The sequence below is a fragment of the Mustela erminea genome, chromosome 10 (genome assembly GCF_009829155.1).
Source record: "Mustela erminea isolate mMusErm1 chromosome 10, mMusErm1.Pri, whole genome shotgun sequence".
Classification (NCBI taxonomy): Eukaryota; Metazoa; Chordata; class Mammalia; order Carnivora; family Mustelidae; genus Mustela; species Mustela erminea.
Genome location: NC_045623.1, coordinates 71,850,358 through 71,871,720, shown reverse-complemented (window position 1 = coordinate 71,871,720; position 21,363 = coordinate 71,850,358). Strand labels below are relative to the sequence as shown.

Here is a 21,363-nt window from a genome sequence, read left to right as displayed (position 1 = left end):
CCGGGTGCCCCCCTTTACTTCTTTCATGACACTTACCACTATCTAAAATTGCATTATTCCTGTGTTTACTTGATTATTTTCTGTTTCTCATATTACAATGAAAGCTCTGAGAGAGGAGGCTGTTTGTCTTGTTTACCCAGTACCTATAGAACAGTGCATGAAGCAGAGGGAGACATGGGTAATTCCTTGCCGAAGAAAAGGAAAAGGAAGGAAGGAAGGAAAGAAGGAAATAAAAAAGTGAGGAATGTGATTAGTAACAACCAGAAGCAGCAGTTTCAGGGAAAAATAGAAAAGAAACTCATAGGGGCGCCTGGGTGGCTCAGTTGGTTGGACGACTGCCTTCAGCTCAGGTCATGATCCTGGAGTCCTGGGATCAAGTCCCGCATCGGGCTCCCAGCTCCATGGGGAGTCTGCTTCTCCCTCTGACCTTCTCCTCACTCATGCTCTCTCTTACTGTCTCTCTTTCAAATAAATAAATAGAATCTTTAAAAAAAAAAAAAGAAAAGAAAAGAAACTCATAGAATGAAGTACCACAAGATAGCCATTGTAAATTGTAAATACCTATTTACATTTACCATTGTAAATACCTATTAATGTCTCCTCTCTCTTTTTTATAAAAATTATTTAATACTCAGGTGCTCTATTTTAAATAAAGCCCACTAACACAATTTTAGAAATAAACTGATCCATCCTGAAAAAAGAGGCAACTGATTCAATACATAAATAATGAATATTTATTTTCAGATTTAAATTACAAATCTCCTTTTGAATAAACAAAAGTATATAGTCAGCAACAATAATTTGTGTTCTGGGTTTTCATTAAAAATTTGGAAGTCCTCTGATTATGTGTAAATATTTGATCTGATATTTGAACTCACCTTTTCAAACACCATTCTGGCATTGAAGACCAGTGGAAAATTGGCTGGGACACATTGTGTCTTTTTGTATTGGCCAAACACACAGATGCTAAGATAGATGTCCTCCTTGTCTTTCAGCACCACTCCTGGACAAGTTACCTGAATGAAATTAGATAGAGAGATGTAACTGCTTTACGAATCCCCTGAACTATCCTACTAAAATAATTTACAAGGCATTACATAAAACCACTAGTCTGCTAAGCTAATAAAATTAAGCTCAAATGAAAAAAGGAGAGAGAGAGACTCATGTTTGCAGAGTTAAATGAAATGCCTTTATAACTTCCATCCCTCTGAGAAATCTATGATTTTCCATTTGGTTCTTTGTGCCACATTTGAAGCTCTGTGTACTGGCTCTTGGGACAGACACTAACAGTTTTAAACAGTCAGCCTTAGGCACCCACTTTATGCTGAATGCTGACATAAACTTACTCAGCATCATTTAATCACAAAGGATTAAGACTCAGCAGAAACACAGCACTATCCTAGAGGACACACAAAAACTAGCAATAAAAAGCACAAATCTGACCTGTACCATTCTAAATAGCAGCCCATATACACCCTCATCAAAAGCAATATGACAAAGTTTCAAAGCCAGTGAATTATAAGTTTCTAGCACAATGAAATTTTTTAAATATGAAATTGCACTTAATTAGTCTCATCATTGACAGAAAGTATAGGCACAAAATATAAGGTTTCTAAAAACTACATGGCACAGTCTCCCCAGTCCCTGCCATATTTCATTGGCAGTGATCAACCACACACTTAGTAGGATATTAAAGGCTCTCTAAGATTCGAATCCAACTTACCCACATAGTAATATTTCTCAATGGCTCCCCAATAATACAAAGTATTTTTTATTATCCTCTGAATACACACATTACATTCTCCCATTATCTGATTATTCAACACTCCATTCCATCTCCTCCTCATTTACACTCACTACTTCCCAAGGCTTACATCAATCAACTGCATCTCCTACACAAAACTTCTCTTGACTCACCAGCTATCATTATTCATTTCAATCTAATCCAAACATATACCACGAATCTACTATACTCAAGTAAATACATTTTAGATTCTCATAACATTTTGTAGTTCTCTTAAGGCCCAATTATTGTCTCCACACATTTTAATTTAGTGAATACATCTCACCTTTTTAAATTAATTGCCGACGACAGAAACTTTATTTTCCTCATCAATATATCCAAAACCATAGACTTTGGTATTTAGGAAAAGCTTAGAGATTATCAAGTACAGCTTCATATTTTTTATATATGATAACAACAGAGCCCCCCAAAAGTATAGATGATACACTTATTTAAAATGACACAGTAAATGAATGAATACAAAACATTCAAAAGTGCTTAGAAAAGTGCCTAACAGAGCATTCAACTAATACTAGCTATAGCTATTGTTAGACTGAAAATCATTATCATTTGTCATCTCAACACATTCCTGAACTGAATAAATTACTAAGACTTCATGTCTCTTTGTACATAGCAGCTAAGATTATTTTCTGTGCCAGATATTTTGACTCCATCTCCCTCTTATTGTTTTCCACTTCTGTCCTAATATATTCCCCCACTGATCATTAAAATCTATTAAAATCCATGTCCTCAGAAAATTTCATGTTGCCCATCACCTTCATTTCTTACTATGCCTCATTAAAATCAAATCTGTTAGAATCCCTCTAACTCCACAGTACCCAATGTGGTATCTCAAAGCCACTTATGCCTATAGTTGTGGCTAGTCCAAAATTTAGATAAATACTGCATGTAAAATAAAAGATTTTGAAGATTTTGAAGACTTGTATTCAAAAAGATTTTGAAGACTCATTATAAAATCAGCATAAAATATCTCATTAATAACTAATGCCTTGAATATATTAATCTAAATAAAATTATTATTAAAACTAATTTATCTACTTCTTTTAACTTTTAAAAATGTAGCTAGTAAAAAATTTAAAATTACATCCTTGGTTCAAATTTGTCACTTATATTCTATTTCTATGGAGTAGCACAGCTGCTCTAATTACCCTACTAGAAACTACTGACTCTCGGGTGCCTGGGTGGGTCAGTGGGTTAAGCCGCTGCCTTCAGCTCAGGTCATGATCTCAGGGTCCTGGGATCAAGTCCCGCATCGGGCTCTCTGCTCAGCGGGGAGCCTGCTTCCTCCTCTCTCTCTCTCTGCCTGCCTCTCTGCCTACTTGTGATCTCTCTCTGTCAAATAAATAAATAAACTCTTTGAAAAAAAAATAAAAGTTAAAAAAAAAGAAACTACTGACTCTCTTTCCAATGTGTAATATATGCAAGAAAGCATGAGTTTTTCTCATCCACAGTTCTACAAATTCTGCCATGCTTTAATAGAACTCTGAGCACCTTTCCAAAAAGAAATCAGGGAAGGAGGATGGGTAAAGAAAATCAGATGGGGCAAATAGAAAATAAAACAACCATATGTATAATTACATGAATATAAATATTCTAAGCATTCTAATTAAATAGCAGAAATTGTTCAGATTAGATAAAAAGGCAAGACATAATATGTGGTCTTCAAAGAAAATTCCTTTAAAGATAAAGACAGACATAGAAAAGGTACTTTCACTCAAAAAGTTGAAAATAGAGCTACCCTATGACCCAGCAATTGCACTACTGGGTATTTACCCTAAAGATACAAACATAGTGATCCCAAGGGGCACGTGCATCCCAACGTTTATAGCAGCAATGTCCACAATTGCCAAACGATGAGAAGAACCTAATGTCCATCAACAGATGAATGGATAAAGAAGATGTGGTATATATATATATATATATATATATATATATATATATATATACATACACAATGGAATACTATGCAGCCATCAAAAGAAATGAAATCTTGCCATTTGTGACAACATGGATGGAACTGGAGGGTATTATGCTTAGCAAAATAAGTCAATCAGAGAAAGACAACTATCATATGATCTCCCTGATATGAGGAAGTGGAGATGCAACGTGGGGGATTTGGGGGGTAGAAAAAGAATAAATGAAACAAGATGGGATAGGGAGGGAGACAAACCATAGGGACTCTCAATCTCACAAAACAAACTGAGGGTTGCTGAGGGGAGGGGGGTCGGGAGAGAGGGTGGTGGAATTATATACATTGTGGGGGGTGTGCTGTGGTGAGTGCTGTGAAGTGTGTAAACCTGGCAATTCATAGACCTGTACCCCTGGGGATAAAAATACATCATATGTTTATTAAAAAATTTAAAAAGTATTAAAAAAAATGAAATGGTACTTTCAGAATGGTAGATCAAATGCCTCTAAAAATCAGTCCCTCTATAAAAGCAAAAGGGAATACTACCAACAACTGTCAAAATGAACATTTTACAGCTCTAAAAACTAACCAGAGATGTGCAACAATCTGAAGAGCATTTATTGGAGAAAAATAGCTGAACTTTGGTTAATACAGTGATATTGTGGTATGTTAATGTATTCTACTCCCAATCCCCTCTACTCAGGTCTTCTGTAGCCTTGAAAACCAAAATCCTTAGAATTATAGTAGCCATGAAAACCAGCAGTCCCAGAGACAGTGGAGGAGAACAGATTTAGTGCTACCCAAAAGCTCCATCCCTAGGAAACTGTCATTATTTGATCTGTCTGACAGTACCCTGGAAGCCCTCATTCACAAGGATTCTATTTGACTTGAACTGGAGTTCACTCATATAAAGAGCCTTTCTCCTCAGGGCAATTGTCAAATACAATCAGTAGCAATTGTTTAACACCACAGATGCCTGAGGCAGTGATCACAAGAGAGGCAAAACATAACCTGATCAAAATGCTTAAAAGGTAAAGCTGGAAAATCATGTATATGAGTGTGTGAGGGCTGGGGAGGGTACTGTCTTTGAGAAGTAAAATATATTCTTGGCAACTTAGAAGATCATGCACATGTTCAGGGTTGTGCATGTGCCCAGAAATGACCTGATGAAACCCTAATCTCTCACCTCTCGCTGACCTTGAGGCTTTGGGATAGTTGGAAATGAAGGCAAAGCCAGAGTTGTAAACTCCCTGTAGGGCTCAGAAAACATGCCCAACAAGCACACAGAGATCCTTAGCAAAGACTGGGAGACTTACTGGTTGAAGACATTTAAAGGATATATAAATCCAGTCATTAGCAAGTCATTAAGTTAACCAAGAAGAGACTCTGGTGGTCTGACAAAGAATACAGACTTTAACTCAGGAGAGTAACTAAACAAAAAAAAAGCAATAGCCAACAATGAACCCTGAGAAATAGGGGGGAGTTTGATTTACAGAGTTCCATGTTATATTATTTAAAATGTTCAATTTTCAACAAAAAATATTATATACAAAGAAACAAGAGTATGATCCATACACAGGGGAGAAGCAGTCAATAGAAACTATCTCTGAGGAAGCCCAGAAGTTGGCTTTACTAAACAGAGACTTTAAATCACCTATTATAAATATGTACAAAGAACTAAAGGAAACCTTGCCTAAATATCTAAAATAAAGTATGGCAACAATGTCTCATCAAAGAAGGAATATCAATAAGCAGAAATCATTTTTTAAAAGAACCAAATAGAAATTCGAGTTGAAAAGTACATGGCAGAAATGAAAAAAAATCACTAGAGAAGCTAGCAGAAGAAAGAATAAGTGAACCTGAAAATATATCAACTGAGATTATCATCCTAAAGAACAGGAAGAAAAAATAAAGAAAAATGAATAGACTCTCAGAGATCTGTGGGATACCATTAAGCACAACAACATAGATGTAATAGGAGCCCCAGAATAAGAGGAGAAATGGCCAGAAAGAATATTCAAAGAAATAATGGACAAAAGCTTCCATAATTTAAAGAATTGCAATCTACACACCCAACAACCTTAAAAAATTCCAAACCACATCCATCATAATCAAACTTTCAAAAGACAAAGATGAAGAGAGAATCTTTAATGCCATACAAGAGGAAGTGATTCAGCAAGTACAAAAAATTCCTCAATAGGTTTAACAGCTGATTTTGCTTCAGAAACATGAAGCTAGAAGGAAGTGGGATGACTTATTCAAAGTGCTAAAGGAATTTCATAATATTTGCATATTGTACTTCAACTTTTTCAAATAAGAATTCAATTTCAACAAAAAATTCTCTTCAAAAAGGAAGGAAAATTAAGATATTCTTGGATGAACAGAACAGATCATTAGCACAACTTCCCTACAAGATATATTAAAGAGAATCCTTCAGTTGAAATGTAAGGACACTAGATAACTCCCAACCACATGAAAAAAAAAGAAGAAAAAAAGCACAAATAAATATAACGACAGTATAATTTTTTTCTCTTATTTCTCCATCCTTATTTCAAATAAAATTACATAAAGCAGCAATTATCAAACTGTGTTGATGAGGCTTATGTGTATAAAGATGTATTTGCATGAAAATAAAATCATTAAGAAGAGAAGGAATGGAAGTAAATAGAAGCAAAAGTTTTGTGTGCTATTCAAATTAAACTTGGTATTAATCTATACTAGATTGTTATAAACTAAGATGTTAACTGTGAACCCCAGGACAACCACCACTAAGAAAATAACTAAAAAATATAGTAATAGAAACAAAGGCATTAAATGGTACACTAGAAAACAGTTAACACAAAAGGTACTAATGCAGAAACAGAGAAACAAAAAAAGACATCACATGCAGAAAATAAATAGCAAAATGAAAGAGGCAAATTCTACCTTGTCTGTGATTACATGAAAGGTAAACTGACCAACTACTCCAAGCAAAGGCAGAACTTCATAAAATGGATAAAAACTATAATCCCACTATATGTTGTCTATAAGAGACACACTTCAGTTCCAAAGACACAAATGGGTTGATAGTAAAAGCATGGAAAAAATTAACTCTGCAAGCAGTAACCAAAAAAGAGCTGCAGTAGTTATACTCATATCAGACAAAATAGACATTAAAACAAAAATTGGACTAGAAACAAAGGACATTTTATAATGACACAACAATTAAAAACACATATGACATACATTTTAAGAAAATATATGTGCGCTTAACAGAGTTCCAAAACCCATGAAGCAAAAAAAGATAGCTATCTCTTTAAGGAAGATAAGTATATGACCAATAAATTCATGAAAATGTTCAAAATCACTAGTCATTAGGGAAATATAAATCAAAACCATAATGAGAAACCTCTTCACATCCACTAGGATCTTAGGATAATTAAGATGATGGCCAAAAACAAGTGTTGGGGAGTATCCCAAAAAATGGGAACCCTCACACTTTGCTACTGGAAACATATTAATGGCATAGTCACCGTAGAAAAAAGTTTGGCAGTTCATCAAAAAAACTAAATAGTTACTGTAAGATTCAGCAATTCCTAGGTATATACCTGAGAATGCTGAAAACATACAGCAACCCTAAAATTCATACAAGAGTATTATACATACAAGCAAGAGTATTAATACATACAAGCAGCATTATTTGTAATAGCCAAAAAACAGATACAATCCAAATGCTACCAACTGAAGAATGGATTAGCAAAATGTGGTATATCCACACAATGGAATATTATCTGACCATAAAAAAGAATAAAGTACCAACAGATGCTACATGAATAAATCTTATAAACATGCTAAGTGAAAGAAGCCAGACCACAAAAGGCCACATATTATATGATTTCATTTATATAAATGTCCAGAATAGGCAAATCCATAGACCTAGAAATCCAATTAGTGGTAGCCAGGGTTTCGGGAAGAGGGAGGAGGAAAGGCAGCTAACAGGTATGGGATTTCTTTTCTTTTTCTTTCTTTTTTTTTTTTTTTTAAGATTTTTTATTTATTTATTTGACAGACAGAGATCACAAGTAGGCACAGAGGCAGGCAGAGAGAGAGGAGGAAGCCTGATACAGGGCTCAATCCCAGGACTCTGGGGATCATGACCTGAGCAGAAGGCAGAGGCTTTAACCCACTGAGCCACCCAGGCACCCCTGGTATTGGATTTCTTTATAGGGTGATGAAAATGCGCTGGAATCAGTGGTGATTGTTTCACAACTTCATGAATATATAAAAATTAACTGAACTGTACACTTTAAATAGGTATATTTTATATATGTGAATTATATCTTAATTTTTTTTAAATTAAAGATTCAGGATAAAAGCAAAATGATAGAGGGTGTATCATATGAATATATGAATATCGTAAGAAAGCTAGAGGACTGTCTTAATCTGATACAGAGTAGACTTCAGAAAGAGAAAGATTACCCAAGTTAAAGTGAAGCATTTCATATTGATTAAAAATTTGATTTGTCAAATTTCAAGTTTCAAATTTCAAAAATCAAGAAGATATAAGAAAATTAAATGTGTAACCAATTAATAAGATACTATCAAAGTACATGAAAACAAACTGAATTTCATTACTTTCCTCTTAGTAACTGATAAAATAAGCAATCAAAAAATCACTAAGAGTATGGAAAATGTGAACAACAACATTCAAATAATTTGACCTAATTGACATTTATGTAATACTCCATCCAACAGCAGAAGGATATACTTTTTTTTCTAAGTGCACATGAAAACATTTATCAAGAAAGATGATACTGTGAGCCATAGAAGTCTCAACAAACATAAAAGGACTGAAATCATGCAGACTATATTCTCTAGCCCCATTAAATTAAATAGAAATAAATAACAGGAAAATACCTGAAAAAAACCTAAATATTTGGAAATTAAACACTGTATTCCTAAATCACTCATATGAGTCAGAGAAAAAATACAAAACAAATTTTAAAATATCTTGGACTGCATGAAAATGAAAAGACAATATATAGAAATGTGTTAGGTATAATTAAATCACTTCTAAAAGGTGTATTATAGCATTAAATCTTAGAAATTCCCTTTAATTCTTTCTCTGCAGAAAAGGCATTTGACACATGTAAGCTCCATTCATGATAAAAGCTCTAACAAACAGAGGACTGCAGAAAATTCTTCAACTGATAAAGAAAAAAAGCCTGAATTTGATATCATACATAGTGCTGAAAGACTGGATGCTTCCCCAATATTGGCCAAAAAGGTCAGTATGTCCATGCTCAACACTTGTATTCAACAATGTACTATTATAAAGGTCCTGGCCAGTACAAAGGACAAGAAAAGGGAATATATACAGATTGAAAAGAAATAAAACTGAATATTTGTAGACAATCTAATTGTAGTCTACACTGTACAAAAATGCTACTAGAAATAAGGAAAGAGTCTGATGTCACAGGATATAAATTCAATATGCAAAAAATCAATGCTATTTCTCTATACCAGCAATAACACTTATAAAATGAAAAAATTTTAAATACCATTTACAATAGCATTAAAACCTGAAGTATGTAGTACTTACAAATACATTTAAACAAATTACGTGTGAGTCATGTCTACTGAAAACAATAAACACTTCTGAAAGAAACTGAAGGTCCAGATAGATGTAAAAATACACCAGGTTCATGACTGAAAGACTCAATATTTTTAAAATATCAATTCTCCCAAAACTGGTCTATAATTTCAGTGCAATTCCAAGAGCTTAAAAAAACCCAATGGAGTTGACAATCCAGAGATAATTTCACTTCAAATGAAAATTAATTTATACAATCTGAAAACAATTTTAAAATAAGTAGTTAGGATTTTTCATCTGGGGGAGGGGAGGAATTAAAAAAAAAAACCCAAAACTATAAAATTAAAACAGAGAAGGAAAATACTTGGCAGTCATTTAAAAAGAGAGACTAGGGACAGCTGGCTATCTCAGTCAGTAGAGCATGACTCTACTGATCTCAGGGTGTGAGTTCAAGCCCTACATTGGGGGTAAAGTTTACTTTAAAAAAATTACAGGGGCACCTGGGTGGCTCAGTGGGTTAAGCCGCTGCCTTCGGCTCAGGTCATGATCTCAGAATCCTGGGATCAAGCCCCACATCGGGCTCTCTGCTCTGCGGGGAGTCTGTTTCCTCCTCTCTCTCTGCCTGCCTCTCTGCCTACTTCTGATTTCTGTCTGTCAAATAAATAAATAAAATCTTAAAAAAAAATTACAAATTACAAATTAATAAATTAATATGAAGACAGACTATATGAGAATCCTTGAATATGTAGTCAGTGAAATTAAAAATCTCAATATAGGAGTTTTGGGGTTTTTTTTTAAGATTTTGTTTATTTTTTTGAGAAAGAGAAAGCAGGAGTCAAAGTGAGCAGTGGGGGACGAGCAGAGGAAGAGGAAGAAGTAGACTCCACACTGAGCAGGGAGTCCAATGTAGGGCTCCATCCCAGGACCCTGGAATCATGACCTGGGCCAAAAGCAGATGCTTAACCAACTGAGCCACGTAAGTGCCCCTGGGTTTTTCGTTTGTTTGTTTGTTTTTGAGAAAGAGAGAGAGAGAGCATGTGCACACACAGGAGCAGGGGTGAGGGGCTTTGAGAGAGAGAATCCCAAGCAGATTCTATACTCAGTGCAGAGTCTTATGCAAGGCTTGATCTCATGACCCTGAGATCATGACCAGAGCTGAAATCAAGAGTTGGGACTCTTAACCAACTGAGTCACCCAGACACCCCTCAATACAGGAGATTTTTAAAATTTAACTTAATAATTTAATAATATAATCCTGAAGAATTCCCTAGAACAAGATATAAAAGTAAAAATTACAACAAAAAAAGCACTTAAGAAATGTGGAGAATAGATAAAAGTTCCAATATATGTCTAATAGTGTCAGAGGAAAAAAGAAAACAGGAGGGAAAAAAATGAAATTCAAAGACATAATAGCTAAGAATTTACCTAGAACTGAAGAAACCCACAAATTTCCAAAGGGAAAGTACACACCCAGTACAAAGCAGAGTAAGTAGAAATGAATCCAGTTCTACAGATCACAGTGCACTAGATTACATCAAGAATAAAGTGAAATACATAAACACAGTGAAAATTTTAATATATCTCCATTACAACCTAGTAGATCAGGCAGAAAAAGATTAATACGGAATTAAAGATATTTTGGAGAAAATAAACTCCATTTGATAATGGTTTTAGAGACCTACATCCAAAAAATGAAGTTATATGTAATTTTCAAGTAAACAGAGAACATTCACAATAATTGGATAAGTATTAGGACACAAGAAAAATCTCAATGGAAATAGTATTATGCAGATGTCATTCAATACCCCCATGCAATTAAATTAAAACACCACAATAAAAGATAGTATGTTTGTATATGTGTAGGTAAGTATAGTATGGGACAGGGGAGTATATACACATATATAAATCCTATGCATCTTGAAAATGAAACTAAATCCTAAATAGTTCATAAGCTAAAGTAGAAATCACAATAAAAATGATAAAAATATTTAGAACCAAATAATTTTAAAACAATATTATCAATCCTTTTGGGATGTCAGTTAAGCATCACTTGGAAGCAAATCAAGTGCCCTAAAGACAGACAGTAATATAAGGAAAATATTAAGAAATGAAAAAATAATGAATACTGTTTTTCTGAAAATAAATAAATAAATTGAAAAAATTAAAATTAAAAAAAAAAAAGAAATGCAGAGAAATGATAAAACAAAATTCAGATTAGTGAGTAGCCAAAGGGCAGAAGGGAGAAAGGATTCTATTAGAGAGATATACAGGAGGCTTCACCTTCATCCAAAATGTTTTACTTCCTAAGCTGATAGGTAGGCACATGGGTGTTCATTATGTCGCTCTTTATAATTTTTTGTATGTCTAAAATATCTTAAAATAAATGTTTTAAGAACAAAAAAACAAGGGACCCTGGGTAGCTCAGTGGGTTAAGTGTCTGCCTTCAGCTCAGGTCATGATCCCAGAGTCGAGTCCTTAGCCTGGCTCCTTGCTGAGCAGTGAGCCAACTTCTGTCTCCTGCTTCCCATGCTTGCATGCTCTCTTTCTTTCTCTCTGACAGTTAAATAAAATCCTTAACAACAACAACAAAAAAAAAGGCAAAAAAACCACGGAAATCTTAATAAAACAAGTATCTGATTCAGATAGCAAAACCTCATGTATGAACACAAACGAAAGATCATAAAAAAATAAGCCAATCCAAATACATAAAAAATAATGCATTCTAACAAAAAGAATTTACCATAGGAATATAAAGAGTGCAACATCGCAAAATGTGTCCTTTCAAAGACTATGGGAACAATATTACATAATAATCTCAAAAAGCATTCAGTATAATTCAATGCCTCAGGATGTTTCCAAAATGAAGAATAGAAGGGAACTTTCTTAATTCAGTAAGTGAAAATCTTAGAGCCAATATTACATTAGGCTGAATTATATGAAATTGTCACGGCTTTTTTTTTTTTAAGTCAAAAAATAAGCCATTGTCAGCAAATTCGTTAAGATTCAATATAATACTGGTAAAACCTCAGAAGCACAACTTAAAATAAAAATAAAGAGACAAGTATATCTACTATTATTCCTACTGTTTAACTTTATACCAGAAATTCTACTCAAGGACATACAATAAAGAAAACAAAACAAAACAAAAAAACATTGATCAGGAAAAGTCAAACCTATTCCTACTGTTTAACTTTACACCAGAAATTCTACTCAAGGACATACAATAAAGGAAAGAAAACAAAACATTGATCAGGAAAAGTCAAACCATCTTTATCCATAAACAACGTAATTTTCCACATAGAAAATCCAAATAATGACTGGAACTAATGTGAGATTTCAGCAATGTGCTGAATTCAAAATGTGTGAAAAGACATATAAGAATATTCATGGAGGGGGGACGGCGCCTGGGTGGCTCAGTTGATTAAGCATCTGCCTTTGACTCAGGTCATGATCCCAGAGTCCTGGGATTGAGGCCCACGTCTGGCTCCCTGCTCAGCCAGCCGGGAGCCTGCTTCTTCCTTTCCTTCTGCCTGCTGCTCCCCCTGCTTGTGCTCTTCCTCTCTCTGCAAAATAAATAAAATCTAAAAAAAAAAAAAGAATATTCATAGGAATACAATTTTTAATATCCCCAAACTGGGAAAATGTCCATCAACAGTAGAATGGATACAAAGGAACCGAATAGGCAGTTTTCCAGGAATGGCATAAAGATGGCTACCAGGTACGTGAAAAGATAGTCAACATACTGTCATCAGAGAAATGCAAATCAAAACTGCAGTGAGGTATCACCTCACAAATGTTATAATGGCTATTATCAAAAAGACAAGAAATCCTAAGTGTTGGCAAGAGTGTGGAGGAAAGGGAACCCTACCGCACTACTGATGGTAATGTAAACTGAGTCCAGCAACTGTGGAAAACAGTATGGAAGCTCCTCAAAAAATTAGAACTTGAACTACCATATGATCCAGCAATCCCACTGCTGGGTATATAGCCAAAGGAATTTTAAAAAGGATCTCACAGAGATGTCTGTACTCTGATGTTCATTGCAGTATTACGATAGCCAAGATATGGAAAACGACCTAAGTGCCCAACTGTCCCTGAATGCATAAAGATGTGAGAAGATGTAAGATTATACATATATAATCTATAGCCATGAGGAAGCAGGAAATCCTTCTTTGATTTGAGACAAACTGGATGGGCCTTGAATGCATTATGCTATGCGAAGGAAGTCAGAGAAAGTCAAATATTGTATGACACCACATATATACTGAATCTAAGAAAGATAAACTCAGAGAAGCAGAGTAGAGTGGTGGTTACCAGGGGTTGGGAGACATAGGGAAAATGGGGAGATAATTATTAGTCAAAGGATATAATCTTCTAGTTGTAAGACTGACAAGTCTGGGGGTCTGATGTACAACATGGTAATTATAGCGAGTACAGTCTTATATACTTGATATTGCCAAGAGAATAGATCTTAAACGTCCTCACCACAAAAAATAAATGATAACTATGTGACAGGATGGAAGTAGTAGCTAATTAGCTAATCCTATAGCAGTGATCATTCTGCAATTTATAATTGTATCAAACACATCTTTTTTTTTTTTTTAAGATTTTATTTATTTGTTTGTCAGAGAGAGAGAGAGTCCGCGCACAAGCAGGGGCAGTGAAGGCAGAGCGAGAAGCAGGCTTCCCGCTGAGCAAGGAGGCTGACACAGAACTCCATCCCAGAATCCTGGGATCACGACCTGAGCCGAAGGCAGACACTTAAGTGACTGAGTCACACAGGTGTCCCTACAACAGTAGGGACAAATAAACTTGTTGTACACCTCGAATTTATACAATATTATGCGTCAATTATAGCTCAATAAAGCTGGGGAGAAAAAAACAACAGAATGATTAAGAACTATTGTTTTACAAGATGACAGGGCTGAATTCTCACTAAAAACTAGACATTAAAAAGTTCATACTGTGGAGAAAAAGATTTCAAGAATTCAAATTATATTGTGATAGAAGTCCTGATAGCTGTTACCTTTGGGAGAGGAGGGCACAAAAGGAGTGGCTGGGAGGGATGGAGCACAAGAGTGCAATGTGGGGTGCTGATATTCTAATTATTGATCCAGGTGGTGATTACACACTTCAGATTTGTGAGTATACCTGCTGCATATAGAGTTCTATAAAGAGTTAACTTAAATCAGTAGCATTGATTTGTTCCCCAGTGAGAAAGAAAAGAAAAGAAAGAAAAATATATTTGCGAAAACAGCAAAAACAAAGTGAAAAAATAAAGTTCAACTAGATCGTTGAAATTTATATTACATATAACTGATAGGTTAGTAGCTAAGAAATAGTCAACAAGAAGAAAAACAAAAACAAACAAACAAACAAACAAACAAAAACACTAGAATTCCTAAAGGCAAAGAATATAAACTGGCTATTCACAGAAAATGAAACCTCTTGGATTAGACTAAAGTTATGTAGCCACAAACCAAGAAATGCCCGGAGCCATCAGAAACTGAAAGAACAAGGAAGAATCCCAATCCCACCCCGCCGACCCCTCTACTCCGTAGCCCTCAGCTCCCAGCCCTTCATCCCCTACCCTCCTCCAGAGCTTTCTGGAGTGTTGCCCTGCCGAACTTGTATTTTGGACTTCTGCCCTCCAGAAGTACGAGGAAATAAATTTCTGTTGTCTTAAGACATCAAGTTTGTAGAAATTCGCTATAGTAGCCCTATGAAATCAACACAACCACCTGAGCCTCAGTAGTTCCATTTCTAAATTTAGTGCCTGGAGCACTGGGTCTGTAGTCCCTCCTTTACAACAGATAGTTTGCAGTTTACTATACATGTGACTAAAAACTAAACCAATGCCCTAAGTAAAAACAAAACAAAACAAAAAACCAGAAATAATTTATAATAAAAGATCTATTTTTATATGTAAATGCCATGGCAGGACTAAGCTAGAAGATACAGCATTTGAACCTATACACGGAATCTATGTAAAATGGACAGTTTCTAAACAGAATGACAAGTGCCCATACTGGCAACTCGAACGCAAACAGTGCTGCCACTGGTGCCACAATTTTCCAAAAAAGTAAACTCTTAGCAGATTTTCAAACAAAGCAAAGTATACTCTTTCCTCAAATTACACTATAATTGTATTCCTAGAAAATCCAATGTATTTTATACCACCTTGCAAAAAAAAAAAAAAGACTTTGTGTTTATACATAAAACAGATTCTTAACCTCTAATAATTGTACGAAGGTTTTCACCTACACATTCAATAGGACATTCAAGTCATGCAGAATACTAGACAACACCAGCAGGAGCCCTAAACACTAAGGTAAAAAAAGGTAGCCCAACAAATTTCACTGGCATTTAAAGGTCTATCAAAAAAGAATATAAATTAATCACTATTATAAAAATAAATAGTATTATATAGCAATAAGGAAATGGACTTGATCTGCAAGAATCAACACTGACAAATTTTGGTAACTGAACTGGAAAAAACAGGTACGGGATACATAGAGTAAAATACCACTTGCGTAAAGTTTTAAAACAAATCAATAATACCAGTAGCACACAGACATGCACAAATATACAGTAAATGTACAAAACCAGAATGAAAATAATACACTCCAAATTCAAGACATTGATTGCCTCACCTCTAGGAAGGGAAGAAGAAAAATGGGTCAGGAAGGTGTGCAAAGGGAACTGTAGCACAATTGTGAGACAAATCACTCCAGGGAAAGCTGGAGAAGGATCACAAATATTCAAATGAGTAGGGATCAAAAAGGACCCAGATCTGTTTGCCCCAATGTTATCAATAATTTGATGAGGTAAAGAGGTGAAGGGAGTATACAGAAGAAAAACAAGGAATTATATATCTAAACTAACCTCAAACTGACACTATTCAGATAAGGCAAATTGGCTGGTTTCACTGCCCAGGCACTAGGCTTTATTATTCTCTTTCTGATTTTTTTTTCATTCTCCCAAATAATCTCAAGAAAAATGAACGACTTATTAACAAAAAGAAGAGAGAAGAAACAGCAAAAATACTTTTTCATATCTCAGATAAGATGTATCAACTATTAAAAACGCAAGTGATAGAAGATGTAATTCTTTTGCTGCTCTTGAAAAACAAGAAACTTGGCCTATTATATCTTTCTCCAAAGATTCATTGAGAAAAGTCACACCTTCTTCCTAGCAATATATTTTCTCTCGAGTCATAAGGCTCTGTGGAGCAACACAGAATGTTGTGTTATACACTAAAGCCTTTCATGTTTACTATGTTCTTGCTATCATATTACCACAGTATTATACATGAGATTACTACCAATACAAGACCACAGCAAAACACAATCGTGGAGGGAGTGGGGGAGGAGGAGAATGGAGTGTCACTTTCTTTTTTTTTTTTTTTCTTTTTAAGATTATTTATTTATTTATTTGACAGAGAGACTGATCACAAGTATGCAGAGAGGCAGGCAGAGAGAGAGAGTGAGGGAAGCGTGCTCTCTGCCTAGCAGAGAGCCCGCCCGATGCGGGACTCGATCCCAGGACCCTGGGATCATGACCTGAGCCGAAGGCAGAGGCTTTAACCCACTTAGCCAACCAGGTTCCCCTGGAGTGTCACTTTCAACAGGCACACAGAGACCAAACATCTAATTTCCAGTTAACAGGAATCAGGAACAAATTAAATGTTACCACAAAGGGAAAATTCAGGCAATAATATGACATGGGATATTCTATATCTGAGCGTGGTATCTTCAAAAGGCAATACACACAGAGTTGTACAAGAATGAATGTCCATAGTAGCTTTCCCTACAGCAGATGAGTATGGATGGGAAATAAGTTTGAGGAGACAGAGCTGGATGTGTGACTGCTCTGAGTATATCATTTTGTAGGTTTTTACTTTTATACCATGTAAACATAAAAAATTAAATTGAAAAGAAAACACTAAAATTTAAAAGAAGATGCTAAGAGTATCTATGGTCATATAATTCATCTATTCAATCAAGGCCAAATTAATCAAGCTTGCTTAACTTGTCTGGTTGCTAATGGGTCTTTTTTGCTCCTTCTCAGCATCAGAGCCATCTAACAGGCTTTCTGCTGGTCTGAAAACTTAGCTTCTTGTTGCAGAGCTGTCCCTAAAGAGTTGTGCAACCCTAAACAAATAACTAGCCATGCTAAGCCTCACCTGTGAAACGGAATTAAATTCAATGACAGCTAAGATTCTGAGAACTGTAAAATTCTGACTCAAGTGTTTGTTGAAAAGAGTTAAATAGCAATGTTTGCACCTACATAATTTCTTCAGCTTCAACGGACACAGAACTCCATTGTACTAAAGTAAGTCACTTTCTGCAGTACAATCAACACTGAGGAAGAAAGGTACTGAAATCAAAAGTATTTCTGCAACTCTTTCTGGTAGTAATCAGTTACAACGAAGTACTTCCTCTGGAAGATTCTATTGGCAGTGCAGGGAAAGCAGCTGCACCACTGGGCTGCTAAGCCCCATTGGCTGACAGGGGAGGAAGCAGCGGTCAGTAACAAAGTCTGGTGAGGCAGGGCGTGCCTGAGGAAGCGTTTGACTAACTGTTCCAGGCCAAGCCCTTTAGGAAGCTTCCTGTATTCGTTGGCTAAAGGAATCTTAACTTTACAAAGAAGTTGCTAATCTTTGGCAGCTGTGGGATGAGCGCGGTACCTTGCTACAGAGCAGAGTAAAATCTCTGTGGCTTTAGAGATAAACCAAGAGTGCCAGAAACATTCTTCGCCTCCACCCTGCCTCACAATCTGTCCTACCCAGCCTTGCCTTCCTTAAGACCTAACAAAAGATCTAGAACAATCTTGTGACCTCCAGGGAGGTAACACAGACTGTGTTACAGCGGCCTCATTCTTTTTTTATTTTCTTTTTTTTTTTTTTTTAAGATTTTATTTATTTATCTGATAGAGAGACACACAAGTAGACAGAAAGACAGGGGGAAGTAGGCTCCCCACTCAGCGGAGAGCCTGACGCGGGGCTCCATCCCAGGACCCTGAGATCATGACCCAAGCTGAAGGCAGAGGCTTAATCCACTGGGCCACCCAGGTGCGCCCAGCGGCCTCATTCTAATGCGAGGAAGGTCAGCCAGGAAAGCAGGGCATGGCCAAGGTGGGGTTAAGTGGAGAAAGAAGCCATGGGCAGGAAGAAGTGGGGAGAGCTTCTTGAGGCAGCGCTCAGAGGTGTGGTGTTGGATACAGAAGTACCCTCGCACACAAATACCTGCCCCAGTTTTGCTGGGAGATAAAGAGTTGAGAGATAAGAGGGCTTGGGAGAGGTGGAAGGAGAGAAAAGGGTTTGAATGGGGGAATTTTGGCTCCAAACTGCTGGCATGTCTAAAATGGGGGTATGGAGGGACACCTGGGTGGCTCAGTTGGTTAAGCGACTGCCTTCAGCTCAGGTCATGATCCCAGCGTCCTGGGGTCAAGCCCCACATTGGGCTCCTTGCTTGGCAGGGAGCCTGCTTCTCCCTCTGCCTCTGACCGCCACTCTACCTGTGCTCTCTCTCGTGCACGCTCTCTCTCTGACAAATAAATAAAATCTTAAAAAAAAAAAAAAAAAGAAATGGGGTTATGGAAAGGTTCTCTGGGGATTTCCTCTAGAAGAGAGAGGCTGGAGCTTTGTCTGAAGATGAGAATGAAAGGGGTCTGTAAAAAGTGAAGAGGAGGGAGTTTAAGAACAATTGGAAGGGTCTTCTGAAATGATTAAGAGGGATGCAAATTTCTCATGCCATGGAGAGGTCCAACCTCTCTCACTTAAGGAAGGGCATGGGGGCTCAAGACCTCAGCTGGATTTCCACAGCAGGTCTGGGGACAGGATCCTCTTGAACAAGTTTGGAAAGTGACTGTTACTGGTCCTCTCCAGCAAGTTCAGAGAATGAGCAGTTTCTCTGTAAAAGTTGGTGCCTTTCTTGGAGTGACAAGAAAGGTAAGGGATTCAGGTACCTGAAATGGTTTCTGAGGGGCTGACCCTGGGGGAGATGACAAGGTGCTCTGTGCGATTTTGACACAATTTGGTTGCTGGGTGTGAGGATTCCACATTGAAAACAGAGTAAAGAGTAAAGAATAAAGGCTCCTTCACCAATCAGAAGCTTGGAAATTTGTCTGAAAGAATCTGCCTGCAGTGATTTGGGAAGAAAAAGTCTCCCTTGACGACCGGAGAGAAACGGGACTCTTAAAGAACAGGAGCAGAGAAGAGGAATTTAAAGAGAAGCTCCTCCATCCCAATTCACTGAAAAGTTAGGGGCAGAAGAGGAGGGGCTTTCTGAAGTGGTCTGGAAATGATCTGATGGAACCCAAGCTGGAAGCTGGGATAGAGCGAGGAGAGCAGAGGTGGGAGGGCAGGAAGGGGCGGCGGGGGGCCGGGCGGGGGGCGGTGGGACAGCTCTGCGAGGCTGGAGTGGGAGGGCCTTCAGGATTTTGAAGTAGGAGGAGACAGAGGTGACGCGGATCCACAAGGCTCCCGAGGGATGATTCGGAGGGTAAAGTTGGTTCGAGGTGACTCGAGGTTCAAAGAGGTGAATAAGGGAGGCGACCCCGAGAAAATGCCGGAGGCTCGCCGACACCCAGGCCGGGGGGGTGAGGGGTCGCGACCCGTACTCACAGAGCGGATCTCCAGCGCCAGGGCGCATTGCAGCGCTTTCACCTTCGGCATCCGCGCGGGGTAGGGCGGCGGGGAGGGACCCCGGCCGCGCGCCCGAGTGAGACGAGGAGACGCGGGGCGGGGCGGGGACGGGGAGGAGACGAGGTGGCGGCGGCGGTGGCAGCTGTGGCCCCCAGGCCGGGGCCCGCGGTCCAGCCTGGGTCCCGCCCGAGCAGCAGCTGTGCGCGGGGCGCGGACTCGTTGTCATGGCAGCCAGGAGGGGCGGGGCCGGAAGAGAGGCAGGGCGGGGAGGCGCGGGAGCCGCCACTCCTAGGCTAGAGGCCGGGGGCGGGGCTCGGCGAACGCCAGAGGCGGTGCCACGCGGGGAGGCGTGGCTTCCGAAGGAGCGGGATGGGGCAGGGCAGTTCTTCTGTGACATCAAACCGTGGGCTCAAAGCCAAACAAAGGAGAGAATAGCTAACCATTTGCGTAGTGGGGCAGTGCCCAGGTGAGGGAGTTGGACTCAAGAGCTCTGAGTTCCAAGGTGGCGATGGCACCTTGGGTTAGTAGAGTCCTAGTGCAGCCTCAGTTTCCTCAACTGTAAAAGAATAGTAATTATTATTGATTATTTATTTGAATTTCACAGTAGTTTACAAAGCCAGCATGAGATGAAATGGAAGATTAGAGAAGAGGTTTGCCCAGAAGAAGGTAGAACCAGGACTGGAACTCAGGACCTTTCCTGTAAAATCTGTGGCCTCCCTGAGAACTGAGGTGTGAATCAGATCACGTTCTTCCTAGTCTCCTACTCTGTGGTTCTGTTAGTGTGTCCCCCTCTCCCTTCAAGCTTTCCCATTCACTGAGTACTCACATGTACTCAATGTACATTGCTTAAATTGACTGTCAGTGCAGAGCCAACAATAAATCCATTTGGAAAGGGCTTGGGCCATAAACCATCAAAGATGACAAGAATCTAAGAGATTGTCCAATCCAGTCTTTTTAAAAATCATTTTTATTGTAAAATACATTATACATAGAAAAGTGTATAAAATATGATCATCTTAAACAATAAAACAACTGTGCAACTAGTACACAGGTTAAGAAACAGAATATTACTAGCACCTTAGAAATGCCCCAGCCATTGCTTGCCTTCCTTGACCTGGGAGAAACCACTCTCCCACCCCCTGACTTTTGTTTTACTAATCCCCTTACTTTTCTAAATACTTTTGCTATTAATGTATGCGTCAAGGCAAAGGGAGAGAAAGAATCTTAAGCAGGCTCCAGCCCAGCATGGAGCCAGACATGGGGCTTGATCTCACAACCCAGAGATCATAACCTGAGCCAAAATCAAGAGTCAGATGCTTAACCAGCTGAGCCACCCAGACACCCCTTATGTGTACATTTCTGAACTAGATGTTTTTAATTTGCTTCCTGTTGCTGATGTTATATAAATGAAATTATACCACTTGTATTTT

At 37.8% G+C, this 21,363-nt stretch overlaps 1 protein-coding gene across 3 annotated transcripts in view; it reads right to left on the bottom strand.

The window, feature by feature from the left end:
- The window catches only part of SPATA6 (spermatogenesis associated 6), a 150,835-nt gene extending 130,653 nt beyond the window's left edge, over positions 1–20,182 (bottom strand). For 2 of the 3 annotated variants that reach the window (XM_032301775.1, XM_032301776.1), the window contains exons 1-2: positions 19,913–20,180; positions 879–1,016 (exon numbers count right to left, since the gene is read on the bottom strand). In XM_032301775.1, the coding sequence (XP_032157666.1) occupies positions 879–1,016; positions 19,913–19,963 (189 nt within the window). In that variant the 5' untranslated portion in view covers positions 19,964–20,180. Of the gene's footprint in view, positions 1–878; positions 1,017–19,912 lie in introns of all 3 variants that reach the window. The other variant, XM_032301777.1, reaches the window with a different exon arrangement.
- Positions 20,183–21,363: the final 1,181 nt, after the last annotated feature.